Below are 22,189 nucleotides of genomic sequence, written 5' to 3'. Positions count from 1 at the left end.
CACAGGAGAAGGCAGGAAGGAGGACGGAGCCTAGTCCTTGTCCTTCACTTGCTCCTGGCAGTTTAAATTGGCCTGCACCTAGTGCCGGCAGAACTTGCGTACCTGCTGACTTACTGATACCCTCACCTACTGAGCTGAACCCTATTCCACTCTCCAGCTAGATCCCTCTCCTTCTACCCTCCCCTAAATCCCCCCAACCCTGTCTCTTCCTCCTCAGAGATATCCACCCACTCTGCCCTTTCCCATTTCTCACACCTCAACTCTGAGCCTGGCCACACCCTCACCCCATTTGCATTATCGGGACCACCCCCACCCTAGACCCAGCCTTAGCCCCTCCCCTTCCCCTCTTGGTGGCGCCAACACCGCCCCCCAGGGAGCCAGGACATGGGGTTATCCTGGCTACTCTTCTGGCTCATTCTGCTGGGATTTCCAAGTGACCCACCCATTACCGTGAGTAAATGTTGGGCATACCTGCTTCCTTCCGTTTTATTGGACTCTCTGTTTCATACTGATTTAAATCAGGTTCTTCTTGGGTGCTTTGAGTGGGCTCTCCTTACTCCTGTAGAAAGCTGCAGTTTCCTAACTAGCCTTATTAGACTGGCACCATCTGTCCAGGTGGGGTTCTGTGTCCTCCAGATCCTACTTATTTCACACACAGGAAATGATGAAATAGTTGAAATGTGAAGATAGTAACTTTATAACCTCAAAAGGCAAAGAACTGTACATGTTCTAAAAGCTGTTGAATTGTACAGTTTTAATGGGGGATCAAATGGTATGTGAATTATCTTAATGAGCCTGTTCTATGAAAAAGGAAGAACCTCGTATTTGATCAGACTCCTGCTCATTACACTTGATCTTGGAAGCTCTAGTAAGGTTCTCCTTCAAATCTACGGTTTAGATTCCATCCCATGTACATTTACTTTTTTCTTAAGTATATTATTCATATTTCTGAAAGCATGTCTGTGATGGGAACTGTTTTTCCTAATAACTGGTATTATTAACACTGTGTGAAAAAAATATCATTGACCTTTTGTGCTTTCTTGTTTCTTCCTTGGCTTTAACAACGTCTGAGTCATACCTTTCCTTCTGTGCCTGGGAGCTGCCCCAGGTGCATTTCAATATTTACTTCTGAAAGGAAGATGAAAAGAAATCCTGGTAAAGTCATTCTAGTTTTGAACATGATAGTTGATTATGTCCAACATACTGTCTAACTAAAAGCAACTGCAAAAGTTGAGAAAGTATGTAAAACAGTAGAGGGGAAGGCATTGGAGAACCAAACCAAAAGGACTTGAAGTACTACATCCCCGAAGGAAAGGAATCACCCTGATCTAAGCACCACATGCATACTCTCTTTCCCCTGAAGCACTTTCTAGTTTTGTAGGTGGAGAAATAGAATCCCAGCAGAAAATGACAGTCATGCTGGACTGAGAGGAGCTTGGCTTTTAATCCTGGAGAAGGGAATGGTACTTACACTTCCAGGGAGATGTAACAAGCAGAGGCATAACAGTAATAGGAAAAAAAAAGTGGTTACCTTACAAAACTTGCTTATTGGAAAACATCAGAGCCAACCAGGGGACTGAGAAAGTGAAGTAATATAACTAGATTAAAATTTCAGTAAGAGAAGAGCCATTACTAGATGAACTAGAGGAAACCAGTCATTTCCTACCTAAGGGAGTTTGATTAGTCTGTACCCTGAGGCTGAGACTGCTGTAGACAAAAAGCCCCTACTAAGGAAAAATAAGCCAGTAGAGCTTTAAATGTGGGTTGGAATCTGGGAGAGTCCTAAACACATTCCTGGGTTTTCCTGTAGGGTATTTGCCGAGGACTGGGATGGTAAATGCAGCTGTAGGTTAATATTTTGGCCCCATCTGCTGCTGTTGGATTGTTCCCATAGGGTGTTTTACAACCATTCCAGCCACTTTCCAGTCCAGGGTGTGCGCTGGAACAGGAGAGTCAGAGGTGAACATACTGTATGTGTTCTTTAAGATGCTACAGACAGTCTGGAAGGTGGACCCTGTTCTCTCCAGACCTAGGACCAGGAACCTGCAGAGGGAGCGTGAGCTGCCTCTGTACAAAACTGGGGGAAGGCTAGTAAAAGTGCTGTGAGGTTTTCCTGCTGTTCTTAAGTTGCCTTTTTCTTGATTCAGCATTCATTTGGTTGCTGTACACCTTTGACTGTTTCCCCAAAGTTCTCATTTATTTGTTTCAGCCAGTCTCTGCCTGTTTTCTAAGGTGCTGTGAGGAGACAGGGTTTTTAAACTTCTTACTCAACCATCTTGGTCAGGTAAACCCCTTCCTCAGATGCTTCTAATTGTTTTAGCATGGCACGTACTGCAACCTAGTCAGAAAAGATGAAAGATTCCACCCTATGTACATTTGAAAGCAATTATAAGTTTTGTCATGGCCATTTTGCCAGGATCTTTTCTTTCAGATTGAAGAAAATTTTCTGATATCATTTCAGTTATAAAGATGAAAAATTGCTGCTGAATTACACACACAAAAAAAAACTAAACTAAAGATTTTCACATATATTTCCATTTAGTTTTAGTCATTTTTATCTTCCCATAAGTATTCCATTTGTAATGTCTTAAATTTACTAAGGTAATGTTGCCTATACTATGTTTTTTATAGTTCTTTTAATCTGTATTTCTCTTTCTTTACTAACTCTTGATTTTGAAATGGTTTGTTAATTGTTTTAGAATGTGTTCTCAAATGTTTGATGTTATGTCTGCCTATTCTAATCACAGATGTTTACTTTTTTCTGTTATATGTCTGTAGTTTTTCTTTTTGGCCCTTGTCCATATATCCCTTTTTCCTAAAAGTCAATTCATGTACCATTTATATTGTAGCTTTAAGAAAGGAATTTAAGGTTTTTTCCTGAGAAGTAAAATGCTGAAGCAATCATAAAATAGAAATTGTCTGTTTCTCTAAAGGAAAAATGAATGTATATAGAGGCAAACAGTACAAGCAGAGATAAATACAGGGAGAAGTCATGAATGTGTGCCAGGAAATAAAACTGAAGACAAGAAAGAGGATGCCAAATGCTTAACTATGTCCAAACAGTTTAGTGTTTCCTCCTTCAAGTCTGCAATTTAGATTCCATGCCATGTGCACTTGCATTTTTGTTAAGCATATTACTCATATTTCTGAAAGCTTGGCCACCCTGGGAACTATGGTGTCTAATAATTGGTGTTATTACTACTATGTGAAAAAAAGCAAAATATCATTTGCATTCTGTGATATCTTGTTTCTTCTTTGGCTTTAACAACTTGCTTGTCATACCTTCCCTTCTGTTTCTGGGGACTCCCTCAGGGATTCTGTGTCCATATAGTTTAAGGGGAGCCCTCAAAAGTCTGTGACATGAAAATAAATGGCTGTTACTTGCTGGGATTGTTAAAAAATGAGTGGATTTATGGCATGGAGGACATGACAGGCAGGAAGATGAGTTCCTGTCCTCATGTGGTGTTCAGACTCCTGATACACCCAGAGCAGAAAGGGTCAGTGGCGACCTTAGTATCTTCTTTCTCTCTCTCTCTCTCTCTCTCTCTCTCTCTCTCTCTCTCTCTCTCTCTCTCTCTCTCTCTCTCTCTCTCTCTAAGATATTTTGATTACATAAATGTTACAGAGAATATACAGGGGATTCACATATGCCTTAGTAGCTTCTAAGCATATAGAAATATCCAGTGTCAACTGGGAAGATTTCAAAGTAAGCCCTCCAAAAGAGGGAAAGAAGCAGAGGAAAGCAGAGAGAAAGATTGGAAACACACTTTGGAGATCATTAATTTTTCTTTCTTTTCTTGCATGCACCAGTTACCAAGGAAGGATCTAGAAAACTCCAGTGGGACCTTGTATTGACACAGAACCAAGACAATTGAACCACTCCAGGAAGAGAAAAATCTAATCTCTTCCTTGTGAGTCTAATATATGGTGTAATTTCATGATAGCCTTTATTCTTGCCTTTTTTTCCCCATTTAGGTTTCATTTTTCATAGCTCAGTTAAGCTCTCTTTCCCTAGTGCATCTGTGAGCATTTGGATAAGTTAACCCATTTTTCATTTCCCACCGCTACCCTTGTTCATGGCCATGTCCACCAGTAAAATCCTGAAGTCAAGTTATTTTATCCCACTTTAGTAAAACCAGCTTTAGGACCAGACAAAATATATCTTTGCTCTTTTAGTATGTGTCCATGATGCTTTGCTTCCCTTTATCAGAAGCATTTGTATTCATTGCTTTGTAAGACAGTTAATTTGTTTACATGGTTTTGTCTCACCTAGAAAGTCACAGCTCTGTACAGAAAGGGTCTTGTCTGGCCCATTCACCTGCATTCCGGGGTATTTCCATACAGGATGGTTGTGAAGGAGACCGGAACAACCCATAGGCTCATCCCTCGGTATGGCAGAATAGACAGGCACACCAAACTAGGCTGGGAAGGAAAAGGGGCTGTATTAGCTGGAGGAGGAGAGTAGACCTAATCAATCTCAAATCTGAAATCTGCCTCCCTGCCAAGGTTTTTTTTTGGTTTTATTTTAACAACTTTTATACAGGTTTGAAACAAAGAGAATTAATTGTAGCATGATTTGAAACAAAGAAAATTAATCATTGGGGAGGGGTTGGAGGAGCTTTTCTAATGTTTCTGCTCTGGTTAATATTTAAGATACATATTGTGCCTGTTGCCTCTAAATTTCACGGGGGTAAGAGTAGGGAATGAGTGAAGCATTACGAAGGTATATTTTTCTCTACAAAGAAAGAGAATTAAAATGTCTAGTTAATGTTCAACTCAACATGCAACAAAAGACACAAGAAGAAAAATCATGAGAGACACAACAAAGCAGGGAACGGAAATGACTCCAGCAATTAGGTGCCTCCCTCCCAGGTTGGAGGTCCTGGGCTCAGTTCCCAGTGCCTCCTAAAGACACAGCACACAGTAAGTGCAAACAAGGAGGGGATGGGGAGAGATAAATAAATAAAATAAATCTTTAAAAAAACACATTGAACTCGACAGAGCTATGTGCTTTTCTTTAGAGACTTTATGCCTATTCTAAGGTGCTTGCTAGGTTACAAGTATATTGTATTCTGTTCATGCTACAAATCCCCCCGGTTATTCTTGAGCTACAGATTCCCTTTGATTTTACTTTTATTTCCAATCGTGGAATTAATTTTGGGGGGACTCAGTTGTTCGTTCTGGCTGCTTCCTACTGAAATGGGTTGTAGTAGTTACGGGGTTTCTTGCTGGAAACATTGGTCCATGGTATGTAAGCAAAATTGATCATTGTTCAAAGGATTGGGGGTAATCTTGAAAGTAGCTCTAGGCGAGGACTCCTGACTTAGGGATTCACAGGTATATTTTTATGTTCAGGATCTTCAGGTGGGTTGCTGACAACAGCTGCTTTTTGGCGGAGTGGTAGAGAATCACTGTGCAAGATTGGTTGTAGCTTGACTCTAGTATGATGTATCCATGGTTTGATGCTGTAGTTTAAGAGAAGAGTGAGTGTGAAGCAACACCAGATATGCTCCTACCAATCTGGAACTTAGTTGTGTTTGGGGGTGTAAGTTTTTCCATGTTTGTAACCATATCCAATCTCCAGGATGGGAGTTGTGTAAAGGAGCGCCTGCAGGGAACTTAAGATAGTTGGAAGCTTAGTTATTGATTTCAGTTAGAGTTCCTCCTAGGGGTTTTATAAGTTGAATAGTGGGTAATTCAAAACTAGGATGTATATTCCCAGCATATTCTACTTTTAGAAATGGCCTTCCACATGTCATTTCATAAGACTTAAACCTAATCCACTTTGGGGTTCTACTCATCCTCAGGAGTGCAACGGGCAGGGCTTTATCTCATTTTAACTGTATTTCCAAACAAATTTTTGCTAGATGTTCTTTTAATGTTCTGTTCATTCATTCTTTTTTTTTCCCCCTGTGGATTGAGCTCGATAAGAGAAGTGAAGCCACCAATCAATACCCAGTAAATCGGAAACATCTTTGACTACATTAGAGACAAGGGCAGCACTATTATCACTTTGAATGGGCAGAGGGAGCCCAAACCCAGAAATAATTTCTTTTAGAAAACACTGAATAACTTCATGGATTTTCTCAGTTAGACAAGGGAAAGCTTCTACCCATCTAGTAAACTGTCAACAAATACTAGCAGAGATTTCAAATTTCCAGGTGCCTGAGGCATTATGGTAAAATCAATTTGCCAATCATCACCTCTGCCTGGTCACCGATAGTGTACTCCTTTTGTTAAAGCTGGTACTTTAGGGCGGGCCAAAGATTGACTAGAGTGCATGTTATGCATGCATTAGTTACAGCTTGACTAGTTCGGCTTAGGTTAGGTCTGCTTAGAAAATAAACCATTTGTAAAGGGTTTCTCGTCCATAGTGTGTGATTTGGTAAACGTGTGTTATGATGGGTTTGAGGAGGTTTTCTGGGACATGAGTTTTACTCATCTCCCTGCATTCATTTTCATTTTGTAAACATCCCTGTTTAATTAGACTTTGAAATCCCATTCTTTTGCCCTTGCTAAGTCTTTTTCTGAATACTGAGGTTTTCTAAATGTCTCTAGTTCAGGTCTTCACTCACTGTGAGGTAATAGTGTGTGGTTTGGGTAAAACTAAGCAAGGGTTGGAAGGGTAATTTCCCCTTTGGCCACCTCTCTTGCTGCTTTATCTGCCTGTCTATTGCCTTTAGCTTCTTTGCTATCAGTAGCTTGATGTCCCTTACAAGGAATAACTGCCAGTCTTTTGGCTGTAAAACTACAGTTAACAACTGCAAGATCAAGTCTACACGTTTTGATATTTTTATTGGCAGTGCTTAATAAACCACGTTCTTTCCAAATGGCTCCACATGCTTGTAGGACAACAGAAGCATGTCTGGACTCTGCATATATGTTTGCCTTTTGTCCTGTACTTAGCTGCAGGATGCTTACGAGAGCAACTAGTTTGGCTTTTGGTGCTGAAGTTCTTTGCTTCTAATATTCCAGTGAGAGTGACTACCGAATAGCCTGCTCTGCACTTTCCATGGTCCATGTAGCTGCTTCCATCTAATATTCCAATTTTATGGGAATATTAATCCCAGGATAATATAATAACTGCCACCTGTATCTCTCAGTTTGTCCATAACTGCAGATACTTCTTTAATTTATATCTTTAGTACAGAATTTTTTAAAAGACTAAATCCTTTTATTTATAATCAAATTATACCACCCATATGAACTTTGTAATTTGAAGGAGCATTTCCATTATCCAATGTTATTTTTTAAAATTTTAATTAGAGAAGTTGTTGGCTTACAGAAGCATCATACATAAAATACAGAGTTCCCATATACCACCCTATAATTAATATCTTGGATTAGCATAGAACATTAGTTGCAATTGATAAAAGAACATTTTATAATTGAAATATTAACTATAGTCCGTGGATTTACCTTAGGGTTCATAGTTTGTGTTGTACGTCTTATGTAATTTTTAAAAAATTTATTCTGGTATCATATATACATTCCAAAATTTCTCTTTTTAAATATATATTTCAGTGCTGTTTAATTATGTTCACAATCTCACAGTACCATCGCCACCATCCATTACCAAAATGTTTCCATCTTCCCAAATAAAACTTTGTACAATTTTAAACATTAACTCCCCACTTCCTACTCCCACCCTGGCTCCTGGTAACCTATATTCCAGTTTATGACTCTATGAATTTATTTATTCTAATTGTTTAATATTCATAGATCATATAATATCTGTCCTTTTCTGTCTGGCTTATTTCAGTCACCATGATGTCTTTAAGGCTGATCCATGTTGTCGCTTATATCAGAACTTTATTCCTTTTTACAGCCGAATAATATTCCAACGTGTGTCTATACTATATTTTATCTACTTCTTGATTGGTGGGTATGTGGTTGACTTCCATCTTTTGACAGTTGTGACATATGCTGCTATGATAATTTTGATTTCTGTTTCTCTGTTCATTCTACAGGTTGAGCGTACGTTTGGAAATGTTCCAAAAGATTTAGTCCAGTTAATTCATAAGTATATCAAAGAAGATCTATACTTTACATTCCATGTAAGTCTGAATTTATATTATTTTGTCAATTACAAATCGATTTATAAAATGATAAATTAAATTAACAATATTTAAAAATGTGCTCTATTTTGATAGAAAAATAACAAAGTTAGTATATCCAATTTTTCCCCCTAATCCTTGAGTCATATGTAAGTGATGTAAACAGCACCTATTTAATATATAAAATATGTTGAATTTTGACATGTATATGTAACTATGAAATAATCACCACCGTGAAGATAATAATCATACCCAACAAGCCCAAAAGCTTTTCTGTGCTCCATTGTAATCCATCCATCCATCCCCTCCATCTTTCCTAATACCCCTTCCTCACAATTACGGAAGGACATGGAAAGTTTTCTATTATTGGAGCAAGATTCTTTTTAGTAACATAATCATTTTGACATTTACCCTTGTGGTTTTATATATTGATGGTTTTGTTCATTTCCATTCCTGGGTAGTATTCCATTTTATGGATATACTACAATTTGCTTATTGTTAATTCTTATCCTTGGTAAGAAATTTGGGGCTGATTCATCCATAAAAACATAAACCCAGAAATTAGCACCTCTGCAGAATTCTACCTGCGCATAGTTATAATTTGCAACTTATGCTGAATTGAGAGTGTACCTAAAAGCGTTTATATACCTACCATTTAATAGCAATTGCTTTTGAAAGGCTTGCTGAAAAACGCAGAACAGAAAAAGTCAAAGCACTGCTATGTGTTATTTTGGTTTTGCTCTTATTCTGACTTTTTTATTATGAAAATTTTCAGCCTTAAAGCAACATTTTCCATTAACAGTTCACTAAACATAATCACCTACCTTCCTATCCAACCATCTATTCATCATATTTTAGTGCATTTCAAAGTAAATTGGAGACATCAGAATATTTCCTCCTAAATACTTTACCATGCCTGTCATTAAGCATTGTTAAATATTTATTTACAGATTTTTCTTTTAATGTGCAATTTACATAGAGTAAATAAACAAATCTTAAGAGAACATCATGGAAGTTTGACATACATATACACATGCATAATACAAACCCCTTTCAAAACGTGTTTCTCTTGCACAGTAGAGGCCCAGATGGCCTGAGGGGGGTGGGAAACACCCCAGAAAGTGTCATTACCCTACTTTCATTCAATCTTTGCCTTCATTATAACAATTTTACTTGTTCTAGAATTTCATATAAATGGAAGCACGTTATATGTACTCTTCCGTGTGTGTCTTTCTCTGCTCAGTATAGTGTTTCTGAGATTTGTTCTTGTTTCTGCATGGATCAGTAATTTATTCTTTTTCATTCCTGATTCCTATTCTGTTGAATGAATCTCTCTTTTTTAATACTTTGTATTTTAAAATGTACAGTATTGTGAATTACTGTAAATTACTTTGAGGCTTCTCATTATTTCCGATATTGTTATTCTAGCTAGCTGATCTACTGCCTGACAGCTTTCCTTCTGGGTCTGACTTGTACAGATTTTTTTGGAATTGTATCATTACTACTGGCTACTTGGGAATTTCTTTATTTGCCATTTTCATCTGGAGCAAAGTCCTTGCTGTGAGTATATTAAAGTACCTTGTAGGTAAACTTTGACTCATAAATAATAAGTAGGCCATTTTTTAGTTGCTGGTTTTTTAACTTGTTTCCTTTATTGTATTTTATTTATTTATTTGTTTGTTTGTTTATTTATTTATTTCCCCTGCTCCCCTGCTCTGGTTGTCTGTTCTCCGTGTCTATTTGCTGCATCTTCTTCTTTGTCCACTTCTGTTGTTGTCAGTGGCACGGGAATCTGTGTTTCTTTTTGTTGCGTCATCTTGTGTCAGCTCTCCGTGTGGGTGGTGCCATTCTTAGGCAGGCTGCACTTTCTTTCCCGCTGGGCAGCTCTCCTTACGGGGCACACTCCTTGCACGTGGGCCTCCCCTATGCGGGGGACACCCCTGCGTGCCATGGCATTCCTTGTGCGGATCAGCACTGCGCATGGGCCAGCTCTACATGGGTCAGGGTGTCCCAGGGTTTGAACCGCGGACCTCCCATGTGATAAACGGACGCCCTAACCACTGGGCCAAGTCCGCTTCCCAAGTTGTTTCCTTTAGATTGCTGAAATATGAATAGAAATTAATGTTTGAAATGGAAACTAACCTTGTAAAATAATCTAAATTTTAAATTAATATCTCAGTGAACACATGAACTATATAGCTTTGATGAGAATATTTTAATTTAGAAATCCTTTCTATCAAAAATAAATACTAACTATTAACTATTTATGGGCTTTTTCATGTACTGTTCATGAAATTGAAAATTCTCTTGAAAAATAGTTTAATATAATTTATCTGACACCTTTAACATGTTCGTATTATTTTTAATCACTGTATTTCCACTCCTTGTTATCTGCCCTAATGATATAAATGTTTTTGAAATCTTATATGAGGATTTTCAATAAAATAATATTTATTACAGCAAAAATATGGCAACTACCAAACTCATCCATGACGCGGGAAGTACTGCACATCCTTACAATGGAATAAACAAAGATCTTAAAATTCATTCTTTCAATGTCATTTCAAGAAAAACACAATGCTGTTGATCTAATGTCAATGAGAAAAAACAGAAACAGGCAGCTTCTATGTAGTCTGGTTTAAAATATATACACCTCTATACACACATAGAATAAAAGAATGCTGCATGAAAATACTATAAAATGGTTAGAAATACTAGTTTCTAAGGGATTTTTTTTTATTCCTATCCCTGATATAACATTATTTCTAAAAATTTCTAACTGAATTATATACTATTATATTCAGAAAATATATTTTGTTTGAAAATACAGAGTAGGTCATGCCTAAATTCTAAAAATTGGATTCCTTTGGGTACTTTTGTTTTCCGCAGTGGATCTTGCGCATCGTTGTGATAATGTATTCCACAGTACTTAAAAAATAAAAGTCTTAGACTTTTTAAAAATGAAAATTGCTGACTGGTTTTCTGATTATATCTATAATATCCATCACCAAATACAAAATATGGTGCATTTTCATATACCACAAATAATCCCTTACACTTTTTGCAGTCTAATCCCTCAACTCCCACACAGGCCCAAGCACCAACTGATCTGCTCTCTGTCACTGTGCATTCCTTTTGCCTGTAATAGAATTTCACATACATGGAATTAATTACACAGTGTGTACTCTTCTGTGTCTGATTTCTCTTACCAGGCACAAAGATTTTGAGTTTCATATTGCAAGTATCAGTCATTTGCTCCTTTCTGCTGGTTAAAAAGTATGGTTTATCTACTCATTAACTGATGTTTCTCATGTGTCCTACTGAATCAGCAGCAGCACTCACCCTTAAAGGAGAAATGGGGTGACCCAGCTGGGATGGCCCCAAACTGCCCCAAAATGAGGCCTGTTGAGATTTTGAGGAAAAAGTCACTGAACACCAGGGTGATTAGTCCTTAAGCATTTATTAAGGGCATTTACAGAGAACTGCTGTTACCTGGAGATGGAAGGCAAGAAGTTCCTTCAAGTAATTAACATAGGGCTAGGCACCAAAGTTGGCTGAATGCCACAGGCTCAAATGCATATATTTCATTTTATTTTTTAAGGTTTATTTTTTTTTCCCCACCCCCCATTCCCCCCATTGTCTATTCTCTGTGTCCATTCACTGTGTGTTCTTCTCTGTTTGCTTGTATACTCATTAGAGGGCTCCAGGAACTGATCCTGGGACCTTCCGGAGTAGGAGAGAAGGGATTGCTCTCTTGCACCACCTCAACTCCCTGTTCTGCTATGCCTTCTTATTTTCTCGCCTCTGTGTCTCTTGTTGCATCATCTTACTGGGCCAGCTCTCAGCACTGGCCAGCACTCTTGCATGGGGCAACATTCCGGTGTGGGCTTGCACTCCATGTGGGCCAGCTCACTGCATGGGCCAGCTTGCCCTCACCAGGAAACCCTGGGCATCGAAGCCTAGACCTCCTACAGTAGATGGGAGCCCAATTGGTTGAGCCACATCTGTTTCTCTGAATATATTTTAAAAACATCTTGTACGTGCACTTTTCTCAAAACAAGATGTGCTCAGTATGGCAGCATTCAAGAGTATAGCAGACAAATCTCAGTGTGCATCCAAGGAGTTATGGGAAGAGATGACTTGTGGGTAAGAGTGGGTTGGGTGTTGGGTGGAACAGGGATGAGGACAATACTCAATCAGGCAGGAGATGCTATATGTATCATATATTTGCTGTAAAGTTTTTGCCCATGTATTTCACTTAAAAGTAATCCTCTGCATTCCTACAAACTCATATGTAATTTTCTCCTAAAATAAAGGTCTTTACTTATTTTTTATTATGCCAATAATACATGCACCTTGAAAAATCAGTGTATAAGAGGAACAAAATTCAAGTCAAGTGTGATCCCTCCCTAAAAGTCCCCTTTTTAATTTGAGTTGGTTTACCCTTAAATTGAGTTGAACTTTCTGCTCAAACATATTCCCACATTTAAGTAAAAGAGAGTTTTTCTATGCGTACTCTTTTAACTTTTTAATTCATGTGCTAGTTTGAATCTTTTGTGGACCCCAGAAAATCATGTTCTTAAGGTAACCCATTCCTATGCATGTGAATCTATTGCATGTGGCAACTTTTAGTTAGACTCAGTTAAGGAATCTTTGGACTCGATCATTTTTTATTAGATCACTTCAGTTAAGGGCCTTGGATTAGACTGTGGAACTTCTAATCCTCTTTTGGGAGTCCTGTCTAAATGGAGGAGAAGGGAGAGAAAAGGAGCCATCATTTTACCCTGCCATGTGAGAGGACTCTAGTATCACCTGCAGCCCCAGAAAGGGAAATCCTGGGAGGCTGAGAGAGACCAGAGGCTGGACGCAAAGGAGCAGCCCAAAGGTGAAGCAATGAACCCTGGAGGAGCAGGAGAGTTGAGCCACGAGCCTGGTCACCCACAGCTGAGCCCTGGGAGAAAGTGTTCTGGAGGAGAAGGCAGAGATCACTTCCTGTTTTGTCTTACCATGTGGCAAAAGTCTAGGATCTCTGGCCGCTGACCTTTGGTGAGACAGTATCTCTAACAATGCCCTGATTTGGACAATTTCATAGTTTCAGAACTGTAAGCTTTTACCCTAATACATTCACATTATAAAAGCCATTCCATTTTTTTTATATTGGCAGCCTTTTGCAAACTAAAACAACTCAATATGTCAATATATGGATAAATGTATTAATGAATGCAAAATATTTTAACAGATGTTATACCAGTATTAGACCTTGAGACTTTTTCATTTGTTTTACTATTATAAATAACTCACCTGGCATGAGAAGAAAAATCTTAATCACTAAACTAAACCAAAATTTGAAAAATATCTATCTTTTTTGTCTGTTTGTGTGATTAAAATAATATCAAGACCACATTTCATTAGATAAATTTTATTAGGTTAAATATTCCAAATCTGCTTTGCTTTATTTTTTTATATATTTTTTCTCTGAATTAGAAAAATCCTTACAAAGTCCTAAAAAAATCTGGAAAACGAAGGTAAAATGCAAAAATAAAAATCATGCAATCATACCACCAAACTAATATTATCATTTTGATATGTTTCATTCACATTTTCTACCTTTATTCTTCCTTTCTCACCCTTGCCCCTAGAGAAACCTATAAACGTATTGTAGTGAGTATGTGCATATCGCTATGCTTTCTTCTCTGTGGTTTTCTATAATAAATTTAGAAGCGTATGATGTATACTTGTAAGTATATTTAAATAATAATTAAAATCTTTACAATACTCTGTTGGAATTAATGCATAATCTCTTATGGATATCTTGTAGTTTATCTTTCCATTTAACACTCTTTCCATATAGACAGCATTTAAGTTGTTTCTGCATTTATACTTTGAAGATGATTTAAGGAACAACTTTGTGTAAATCTCATCTGAGTATTTTAACTTTTGGGGGTATTATAAATTGGGTGTTTGCGTCAAAAAGAGGGTGCTGTAAGCAGATGTAGCTCAGTGGTTGAGCACCTATTTCCCATGTACAAGGTCCTGGGTTCAATCCCAGGTACTTCAAAAAAAAAAAAAAAAAAGAGAATGCTGGTACACAACTGAATGCATCACTCTCTTATGGTTTGTCTCATGTGCTGGGCAAAATCAATTGATTCTGTGTGTTCCCAGACCAGTAAAGTAATTTTATTTTCTATGTAGAAAATAATCCATTTCCGACTCATAGATGTAAGAAATAATTATACTCACCAAATATTTGTTGCATGGGTTTTCTTATGGTAGACCAGAATGAAAACTGAAGACCTGGATAGACTGAGGCCAACACTAGGGCACAATTAATTGAAACATAATGTGCCATTTAGAAATGAAATGATTTCTCATGCCAGGCAAAAAAAAAAAAAAAGTGTGTTCTGCTCACATGTTCTGACATATCCCCTCATTTGTTCCACATTCAAGGAGGGAGGTACCTTTGGATTTGATTTGTAATTTAGGTTCTTTTTAACTTCTTAATTGGGAAAAGAATAGGACATTAGTATATTTTTTGACAGTCCTAATTCCTCACTTATAAACATAATTTGCAGAACAGATCATTCTGTAAAAATGAGTTTGGCAGATGACTGAGGCTAGCATGATAAAGGGGCAGAAGTTTTGAATGCAAGTTTTCTAAAATTGAGAACAGTTTCCTGGTTTACTAAAGGGGCAGAAGTTTTGAATGCAAGTTTTCTAAAATTGAGAACAGTTTCCTGGTTTCTTAATTATAATGGACTTATCAACATAATTGAATGGTCCCCATGGCATAGCTATTGTAATAACCTTTTAAAGCAATGTCTTTCCCCCTGGATTTGTGCTTTGCCTTATCCCTTCCTTGCCTCTGGGATTGCCCTCAGAAAAAGGAAAAGCACAGAGTACAAGGGGAAATGGAGAGGAAGAATGAATGCATTTCATACTTACCACTACATTTCTCTGGTTCCAAGTCCCCAATCCCTGCTCTGATTTTTCAGTTGGCTCTGTGGCTACTTTCTCCTGTGCTGCAGAACTTTATTCTGGGCTTGCTTGTCCTCAGTCTCCTGTCCATCTCTCCTCTCAGCTTGCCCCTGGCTGTTGGGATGGGTGGCTGTTTGCAGAGGAAGCTCACTGGTCTTGTGAGCAAGTGCAACAATACTGGAAAATCCTTGTTCTGGTTGGACCTCTCTGGTTGCATTTTTACTGTAATGAAATTATTATGAATGGTGTTTAGATACTACAGTTAAATTCTCATCTCACAGCAAGATTTTTGGGTTTCCCTCAGCATCTGATCACCATTTATAATATTTGAACGGAGAAATATGTTCTGCATGACAAGGAAGTTTGTCTTCTCATGGGATATACATGGTGTACCGCCTGTGTTATATTGTGCGGTAATTCTTTAATGACTTCAGGAAAAGTTTGGGGTTAGGGAAACAGTTTTTGCCCTTTCCTGAAATGTTAACTGTCATTTCGCTTGTTGCTTGTGCATTTTCTCTGGCCCTGTCCTACTCTTTTTCTGATTTGAAGACATAAATTTTTAGTGGTCTGACAAAGTTAGAGCACCCGATTCCTTAGAATTGTTTCCCAATTCAGCAAATAACCATGCCTGAATAAGATGTCTAAGATGTATCTGATGAGAGAATGAGGTATATCTTAGTGCAAACCAAATATGCTAGAAGCTTACCTAGAATGCCTGAGGTCCATGCTAAAAGCTTACCTAAGATGTGGAAGATATATATGCTAATTCAAGCCTATTGAGAACTGAAACAAAAGGCCCATTTGGCCTTTCCTCTCTGTATAAAAGGGACTCAAAAATCTTATTCGGGGCTCGGGATTGAAACAGAAAGCTCCCGAGTCCAGCCGATTGACTATGAGGTGCAGAGGTGCCCAAAGATGTACTTACCAAATCCAATGGATGTGTCATGATGATGGGAATGAGTGTTGCTGGGGGGGGGGGGGAGAGGTGGTGTGGGGGGGTGGGGTTGAATGGGACCTCACATATATATTTTTAATGTAATATTATTACAAAGTCAATTAAAAAAAAAAGGAAAAAAAAATAAACCATTTTTCCTTCTCAAAATCATTGCTGAGTCCTGGCCTCTCTATATGCAAATAATTGAACCTCTCAAATTCTACAACATTAGTGTGAATACTTAACATTTGTTTTGTATTCTCAGAGACTTCTAATACAATAAAGGGATTTAAACTTAATTATCTATATTGAGGCTGACAAAAATAATTTTAGGTTAATGATGCTTTAGAGCATATAAAAATTCTGTCATTAGCTTTTTAAAAATTAGGTAGATTTGTGTTCATTTAAAGTACTTTAGAGAGACTTCGGTCCAAAATAAAGTATTTACCTTAGTGCTTTGACTGGAAATGGCCTATAAGATATCACCATTTTAAAAAGGAAACTTTTATTTTTACTGGAATACATTTTTTACTATTTTCTTAGGAACTATAGGTTTCTGTTTAATATATTTGTCATATTTTAATTTTGTTTTCCATCTTCTAGGTAAAACCTCATACATATCAAGGTAAGCATTTAGGTTTCCATTAGTTTTGTAATATATTCTCCATACTGGTATTTCATGAGGATGCTAATTCAACTAAAGGGAATATGGTGACTTCTGATATCTGGTTGACTTCTTATTTCTTGGAGTTTCCCTGTTGCTGGGTTATTCCCCCGTATGACAGAGTAGATGGAGATGTAACCAACTGAGAAAGGAGACCAGGAAGAGGAAAATGTTGAGGAAACAAGTGATGATTTGAGTCTGAAATTTGCAAGGTTTGTCCATAACTTGGCTCTTGGGTAAAAGTAAAGATGAATCTGAAATTGTTTGTGCCTGCTAAAACCTCAAGGCTCAGAGAAAATTCTAGATAATACTGGATGTAGTATTTGTTATAAATGAGGTTTAAACAAAAGTTTGTGAGTGTTAAGTGGAGGGAGCCATTAATTTCAGTGGAGAATGAGTGGAAAGGAATATGATACAAAGTGGAGATAATAAACTCAGCGAATGTTTCATTGATTGTGATGAGTAAGTGCTTAAGTGGTGGTGTCTGTTGAGATCCAGGGAAGCTGCCTGCCTAAATTAAAGTCCCCCTGTTGCTGATGTTAGTTCCAGGATTGGTAGCATTTGTATGGTAAGAACAGTGATTTCAAGCAATAGAGCATTCGTGTTGGGTAAAGAGAAGGTAAGTGTGCAATTTGGGGTCAGGTGAGAGAATAAAATGCCAGGTGGAGGAGGAGGGAATACTGGACCCTGATCTAGATGATTTACATGTGTTATCCTTCTGTGAGGTACAGGTACTTTATGTATATTGTTTTCCTCGGCAGTAGGTGCTAGCATTCACATCTTGGAGATGAAAATCTTGAGTCTTAGTGGAATTTTGAATTGTCCAACATCTCTAATAGGCTAACTGGTAAAGCTAAAGATAGACCTGTGTGTACTCATTCCATTGTCCTTACCCTTCACATCCCCGCACTCTGATTCTTATGAAATGGAATCTGCTGGGCAGTAAGAAAATTAGAGTCCTGTGGCTAGGCCAATAATGTAACACTTTAGAAGGGACTTTAAGGAATTGTAAAATAAATAGCCTTAGAAGAGGGGAGAATCAGAGAGAATAATTTTTAAAACAATCGCAGTGACCTGTTTCTTTACCTTGATATTTAGAATTTGTAGTATGTATAGAGTGTGCAAATTTCTGTTTCATCACTGGTAATGATAAAGCTATTTAATGTACTTTCATTTTCTAAGAGTGATATAAATGAAAAGAGAGATAAGCTCTTTAGTTCTTTTTCTTATCACATGGGATGTTTATTTTTTGTTTATTAAAGAAGCTTTGCACCTCAGTTGTAGACTTTTTCACATAATTCACTTGTGTACACATAAAAAGAATAACAAGAGGGAGACAAATTGATAAAAAGTATTTCTACTACCTACATTCAAATTTCTACTCTCAGAGTGACTTTTCAACAAAAAGTCACTGATGTCTCTGTTTTTCCACACAAATAAAATCTTCAGGCCTGCTATCGATGCAACATTTTATAGAGAACCCTCCATTATTGAGAGATGAGTTCTTTTATTGATCTCCCCATCTTTGAAAAAAATAGGAATCTCATGGAAATAATGTTTTTCATTTTTATTTTTTTATAAACTTTTTAGAGAAGTGCTTAGCATTACAAGAAAATTACACTGAAAGTATAGGGAATTCCCATATAACATGCACACCCATGCACTGTTTTCCCTATTATTAACATCTTATATTAGTGTAGTACATTTGTTACAATTGATAAACCAATATTGAAGCATTGCAACTAACCAGAGTATTGTTTACATTATGTTTTACGCTTTGTACTGTACGGTTTTATCAGTTTTGGCAAAAGTATAATGCCATGTGTCCATCATTGCAGTATCGTACGGAAAAATGTTAGCATCTTAAATATGCCCTGTGTTCCACCTATTCATCCCACCCACTCCCTTCTAAAACCCTGCCGTATCAATGCCACAATTTCTTCTCTTAACACTAGCTGAAAAAAAATAACTACTTTGATCTGGTTACACTTCCCCCTTATGTTGATATTTATTTATAAGTATAGAATGCCATGGAATTAAAAGATGCTGTTTTCATGCATGATGCTAATACTGTATAGATAATTTATGTCTAAAAGGAAGATAATGTACCTTTGCAGTTAATAAAATAGTGAATTCAATTTTGGGTTTTCCTAATAATCTTAGAGATTGTTTTTCTTTGTTTTTAGTCAATTTACAACAAATTTCTAACAAGATCAAGAATTTCATGGACGAAAATGCTGAAATTGCCCAAAAAATATCCATTTTGGAGCAGAAGGTATAATTTTCCTTTCACCATTTTTTCCCATGGCTTCACCTTGAATTGCTTCCCTTTTCCTGTAGTTCAGGTATTATGCTACTTTTTCTTTCATCTTGTAAATTTATGTCATCATGTTCTTTAGATAGTCCAAATTCAAAGCAAACACTATCTGTGCAAAGTAATGCTTTCAGTAAGATGGTTTTACTAGCACTATAATTAATGTTTTATCATGAATGGCTCTTTTATTATATAGACCAGTGAATTCAAGAAATGCATAAAAGAAACCAAGAGGGAATTTAATGTTCTTTCTGATGAGGCAAATAAATTTAAGGTAAATATCCCTTCTTTTCCTTAATTATATTTCTAAAACAGAAGAAAATAGTGAATATTACTGATCTTGATATGATTTATTGCAGGATAACATCAAAACACTTAACGGGAGTAATGAAATGCTGAATCAGAGCATTGAAATTACACGTGTGGCCTTGATTTTTAAGAGAAATGAGGAAATAAAAAATCAGATCTTGGTAAGAGTTTTGCTCCTAAGGTGTTACCATAATTTATACATTGTGTACGTTGTGTGGATTTCTATTGCTATTGATAGCAGTACGTGGGAGTCTGGGAATCTGAAAAATGTGAACAATTGTCTGGATTTTCAGGCACTAGTATTAAAAGACATTTGATTTCTTCAAGCCTAGGCAATATTTGTTTTCCCCAAACCCTGGTTAATTCTCACATCATTAGGTACTTCCCACCAAGTTTCATAAACTGAGAAACTGTGGGAGAGATGATTCTAAATGCCTATCCAAGGAGAATAGTCTTTGCCTTAACACAAAACAGAATTTTCTAGGTGATGAAGATTTTTATCTACCAGTAAGGAAAACCTTTCATTTGAGCTGCTTGACTTGGATGATATAAAACCTTCTGTGTGGTTACCTTGTCATTCAGTCATCAAGCATTATTTGAAAAGCATAAACGTTGTGGATGTAATCAAATATTTTTGCTTCCAGTATCTTTCCATTCCTCTTTTCTTTATGTGGTTGACTTACTCCTAAATCCAAATTAGAGCACCTTCTTTTATGTCAAAAAGCAGATCTAGAGGAGGGATATGTTCTTTTGACTTCCTCCTTTTTACCTTATTGCCTTTTGAAATCCGGAAATATGTTTTGTTTCTTTCCTATGTGCTGATACAGAGAGAAAATATTTCTCTTAGGAACAAGAAAGATGAGGTAAAAATAAATCCCATAGTTTATATAAAATAGAGAACTTAAAAAGCATACTTCCTGGATGACATTTTTCAAGTCAGTTTTAAAATCAGGAGATATGAGGACAAGTTTGTTTTAAAATCAGGAGATATGAGGACAAGTTTGTTTTCAGATTGGCAAAAATTTGAAATGTGACTCCAGGATTAGGGGTATTTGCTTACTTCTGCATTTCTTTTCCTTGGCACTATTTCTTGTGACCATCAGGATTTTTGCTTCTCCTGTCACACCACAATCAGTTTCTAACCTGAGTCACCCCAAGGGCTGATGACAAGATAATTAGAACAAAAGTCAGGTCTTTGATGACCCTGCTTGGGCAGTTACTGCTCCAGTGACCAAGTGAGGGTGGTTACGGTGGAGTTCAAGATATGGCACAGACTCTTACTGGGAGACACTGAGATAAGATCCTTCCACTCACATGGAAAATGGATCATGCGTATGAACTGTCTATCCCTTAAATATTGTTATTCAGGCACAAATGTGCTTTCTGAGGCATGTTCTAAACTCGACCAGCTTACTTAACAGCTAATTCTGGGGCCCAAACACGCAATTCTGTCTTCACTGTAGGGTTGATGGTGGGAGAACCTTCACTCCTTTCCTTCAAGGCTATAAGCTGAAATGTTTGGAATGTGAGGCCAACAAGGAGACATAGATTCCTTCTTCCTTGCTTCAGTCATATGATGCTAACATCTCTTGTGTAAAAATACTGAATTATTTCATACAGTTTTTTTTTTAAATTTTTTTATTTTTTATTGACTTTGTAATATTACATTAAAAATATATATGTGAGGTCCCATTCAACCCCACCCCCCCACCCCCCCTCTCCCCCCCCCCCAACAACACTCGTTCCCATCATCATGACACATCCATTGGATTTGGTAAGTACATCTTTGGGCACCTCTGCACCTCATATACATTGGTTCACATCATGGCCCATACTCTCCTCTATTCCATCATGTAGGCCCTGTGAGGATTTACAATGTCCGGTGATTACCTCTGAAGCACCATCCAGGGCAGCTCCATGTCCTGAAGACGCCTCCACCTCTCATCTCTTCCTGCCTTTCCCCATACCCTTTGTCCATTATGTCCACTTTTCCCAATCCAATGCCACCTCTTCTATGTGGACACTGGATTGGTTGTGTCCATTGCACCTTTATGTCAAGAGGAGGCTCAGATTCCACCTGGATGCTGGATGCAATCCTCCCATTTTCAGTTGTAATCACTCTAGGCTCCATGGTGTGGTGGTTGTCCTTCTTCACCTCCATCTTAGCTGAGTGTGGTAAGTCCAATAAATCAGATTGTAGGTGCTGGAGTCTGTTGAGGCTCAGGATCTGGCTATCACATTGTCAGTCCAGAGATTCAAATCCCCTAAATATATCTTAAACCCCAACATTAACTGCACCTCCAGCACATTAGCATGAAAGTCTTTTTCATACAGTTTTTATCTCTTTCCAGATGCAGCAACAAATTGAAGGTAGAAAGGAGCACTCTGAGCTCCTTGAAAAAATCAAGTACCTGGAAAACAAACAGAAAGACATGGAAAAAGCTATGACTGAGAAAGACAATACTATTGCTGTAAGTTCATCTCATGGATAAACTTTTAAATCTCCTTAACTAAAAGGGGGTCTTCATTCTAACGGTCTTTTTTCACTTTTTAGGCTTTGACTAATTGTATTGCACAGTTGAATGAGTCATATGAATCTGAATTTGAGGACAAAAATCTTGGCGTTAATGAAGTCCTGACAGGTAAGATGACTCTCAGGGAGGCTGGATCCCTTATGCTGTAGTTAAGGACAGAAGTACTTTCTTGATTAGGCTGCACCTCCTAACTATTTGCACGGTGGGGGCCTATCACTGGTTTTGTTATATGCTTGTTTCTGTCCAGCTCCGTTATATGAGTTATATGCTTGTTTCTGTCCAGCCTTTGCTTTCCTTTCCATTAAAAGCAAATTATACCTCAATTAAACTCTTGTTAAACACGTATCCCCACACAGTGTGATACCTCTTCATATCCTCTGGATGAATATAATTAAAAGGAGA

At 37.5% G+C, this 22,189-nt stretch overlaps 1 protein-coding gene across 1 annotated transcript in view; it reads left to right on the top strand.

The window, feature by feature from the left end:
• LOC131272942 (transport and Golgi organization protein 1 homolog) overlaps nucleotides 1-22,189 on the top strand; it is a 119,122-nt gene that overhangs the window by 81,892 nt on the left and 15,041 nt on the right. The window contains exons 2-9 of the mRNA XM_071213640.1: nucleotides 7,971-8,057; nucleotides 9,486-9,617; nucleotides 16,570-16,591; nucleotides 18,817-18,905; nucleotides 19,141-19,218; nucleotides 19,304-19,414; nucleotides 21,605-21,724; nucleotides 21,808-21,895. Of these exons, the coding sequence (XP_071069741.1) occupies nucleotides 18,855-18,905; nucleotides 19,141-19,218; nucleotides 19,304-19,414; nucleotides 21,605-21,724; nucleotides 21,808-21,895 (448 nt within the window). The 5' untranslated portion in view covers nucleotides 7,971-8,057; nucleotides 9,486-9,617; nucleotides 16,570-16,591; nucleotides 18,817-18,854. The remainder of the gene's footprint in view (nucleotides 1-7,970; nucleotides 8,058-9,485; nucleotides 9,618-16,569; nucleotides 16,592-18,816; nucleotides 18,906-19,140; nucleotides 19,219-19,303; nucleotides 19,415-21,604; nucleotides 21,725-21,807; nucleotides 21,896-22,189) is intronic.

The sequence above is a fragment of the Dasypus novemcinctus genome, unplaced genomic scaffold (assembly GCF_030445035.2).
Source record: "Dasypus novemcinctus isolate mDasNov1 unplaced genomic scaffold, mDasNov1.1.hap2 scaffold_254, whole genome shotgun sequence".
In the NCBI taxonomy this organism is placed as follows: domain Eukaryota; kingdom Metazoa; phylum Chordata; class Mammalia; order Cingulata; family Dasypodidae; genus Dasypus; species Dasypus novemcinctus.
The sequence above is the reverse complement of the archived record's forward strand: the minus strand, read 5'-3'. Positions and strand labels throughout refer to the sequence as shown.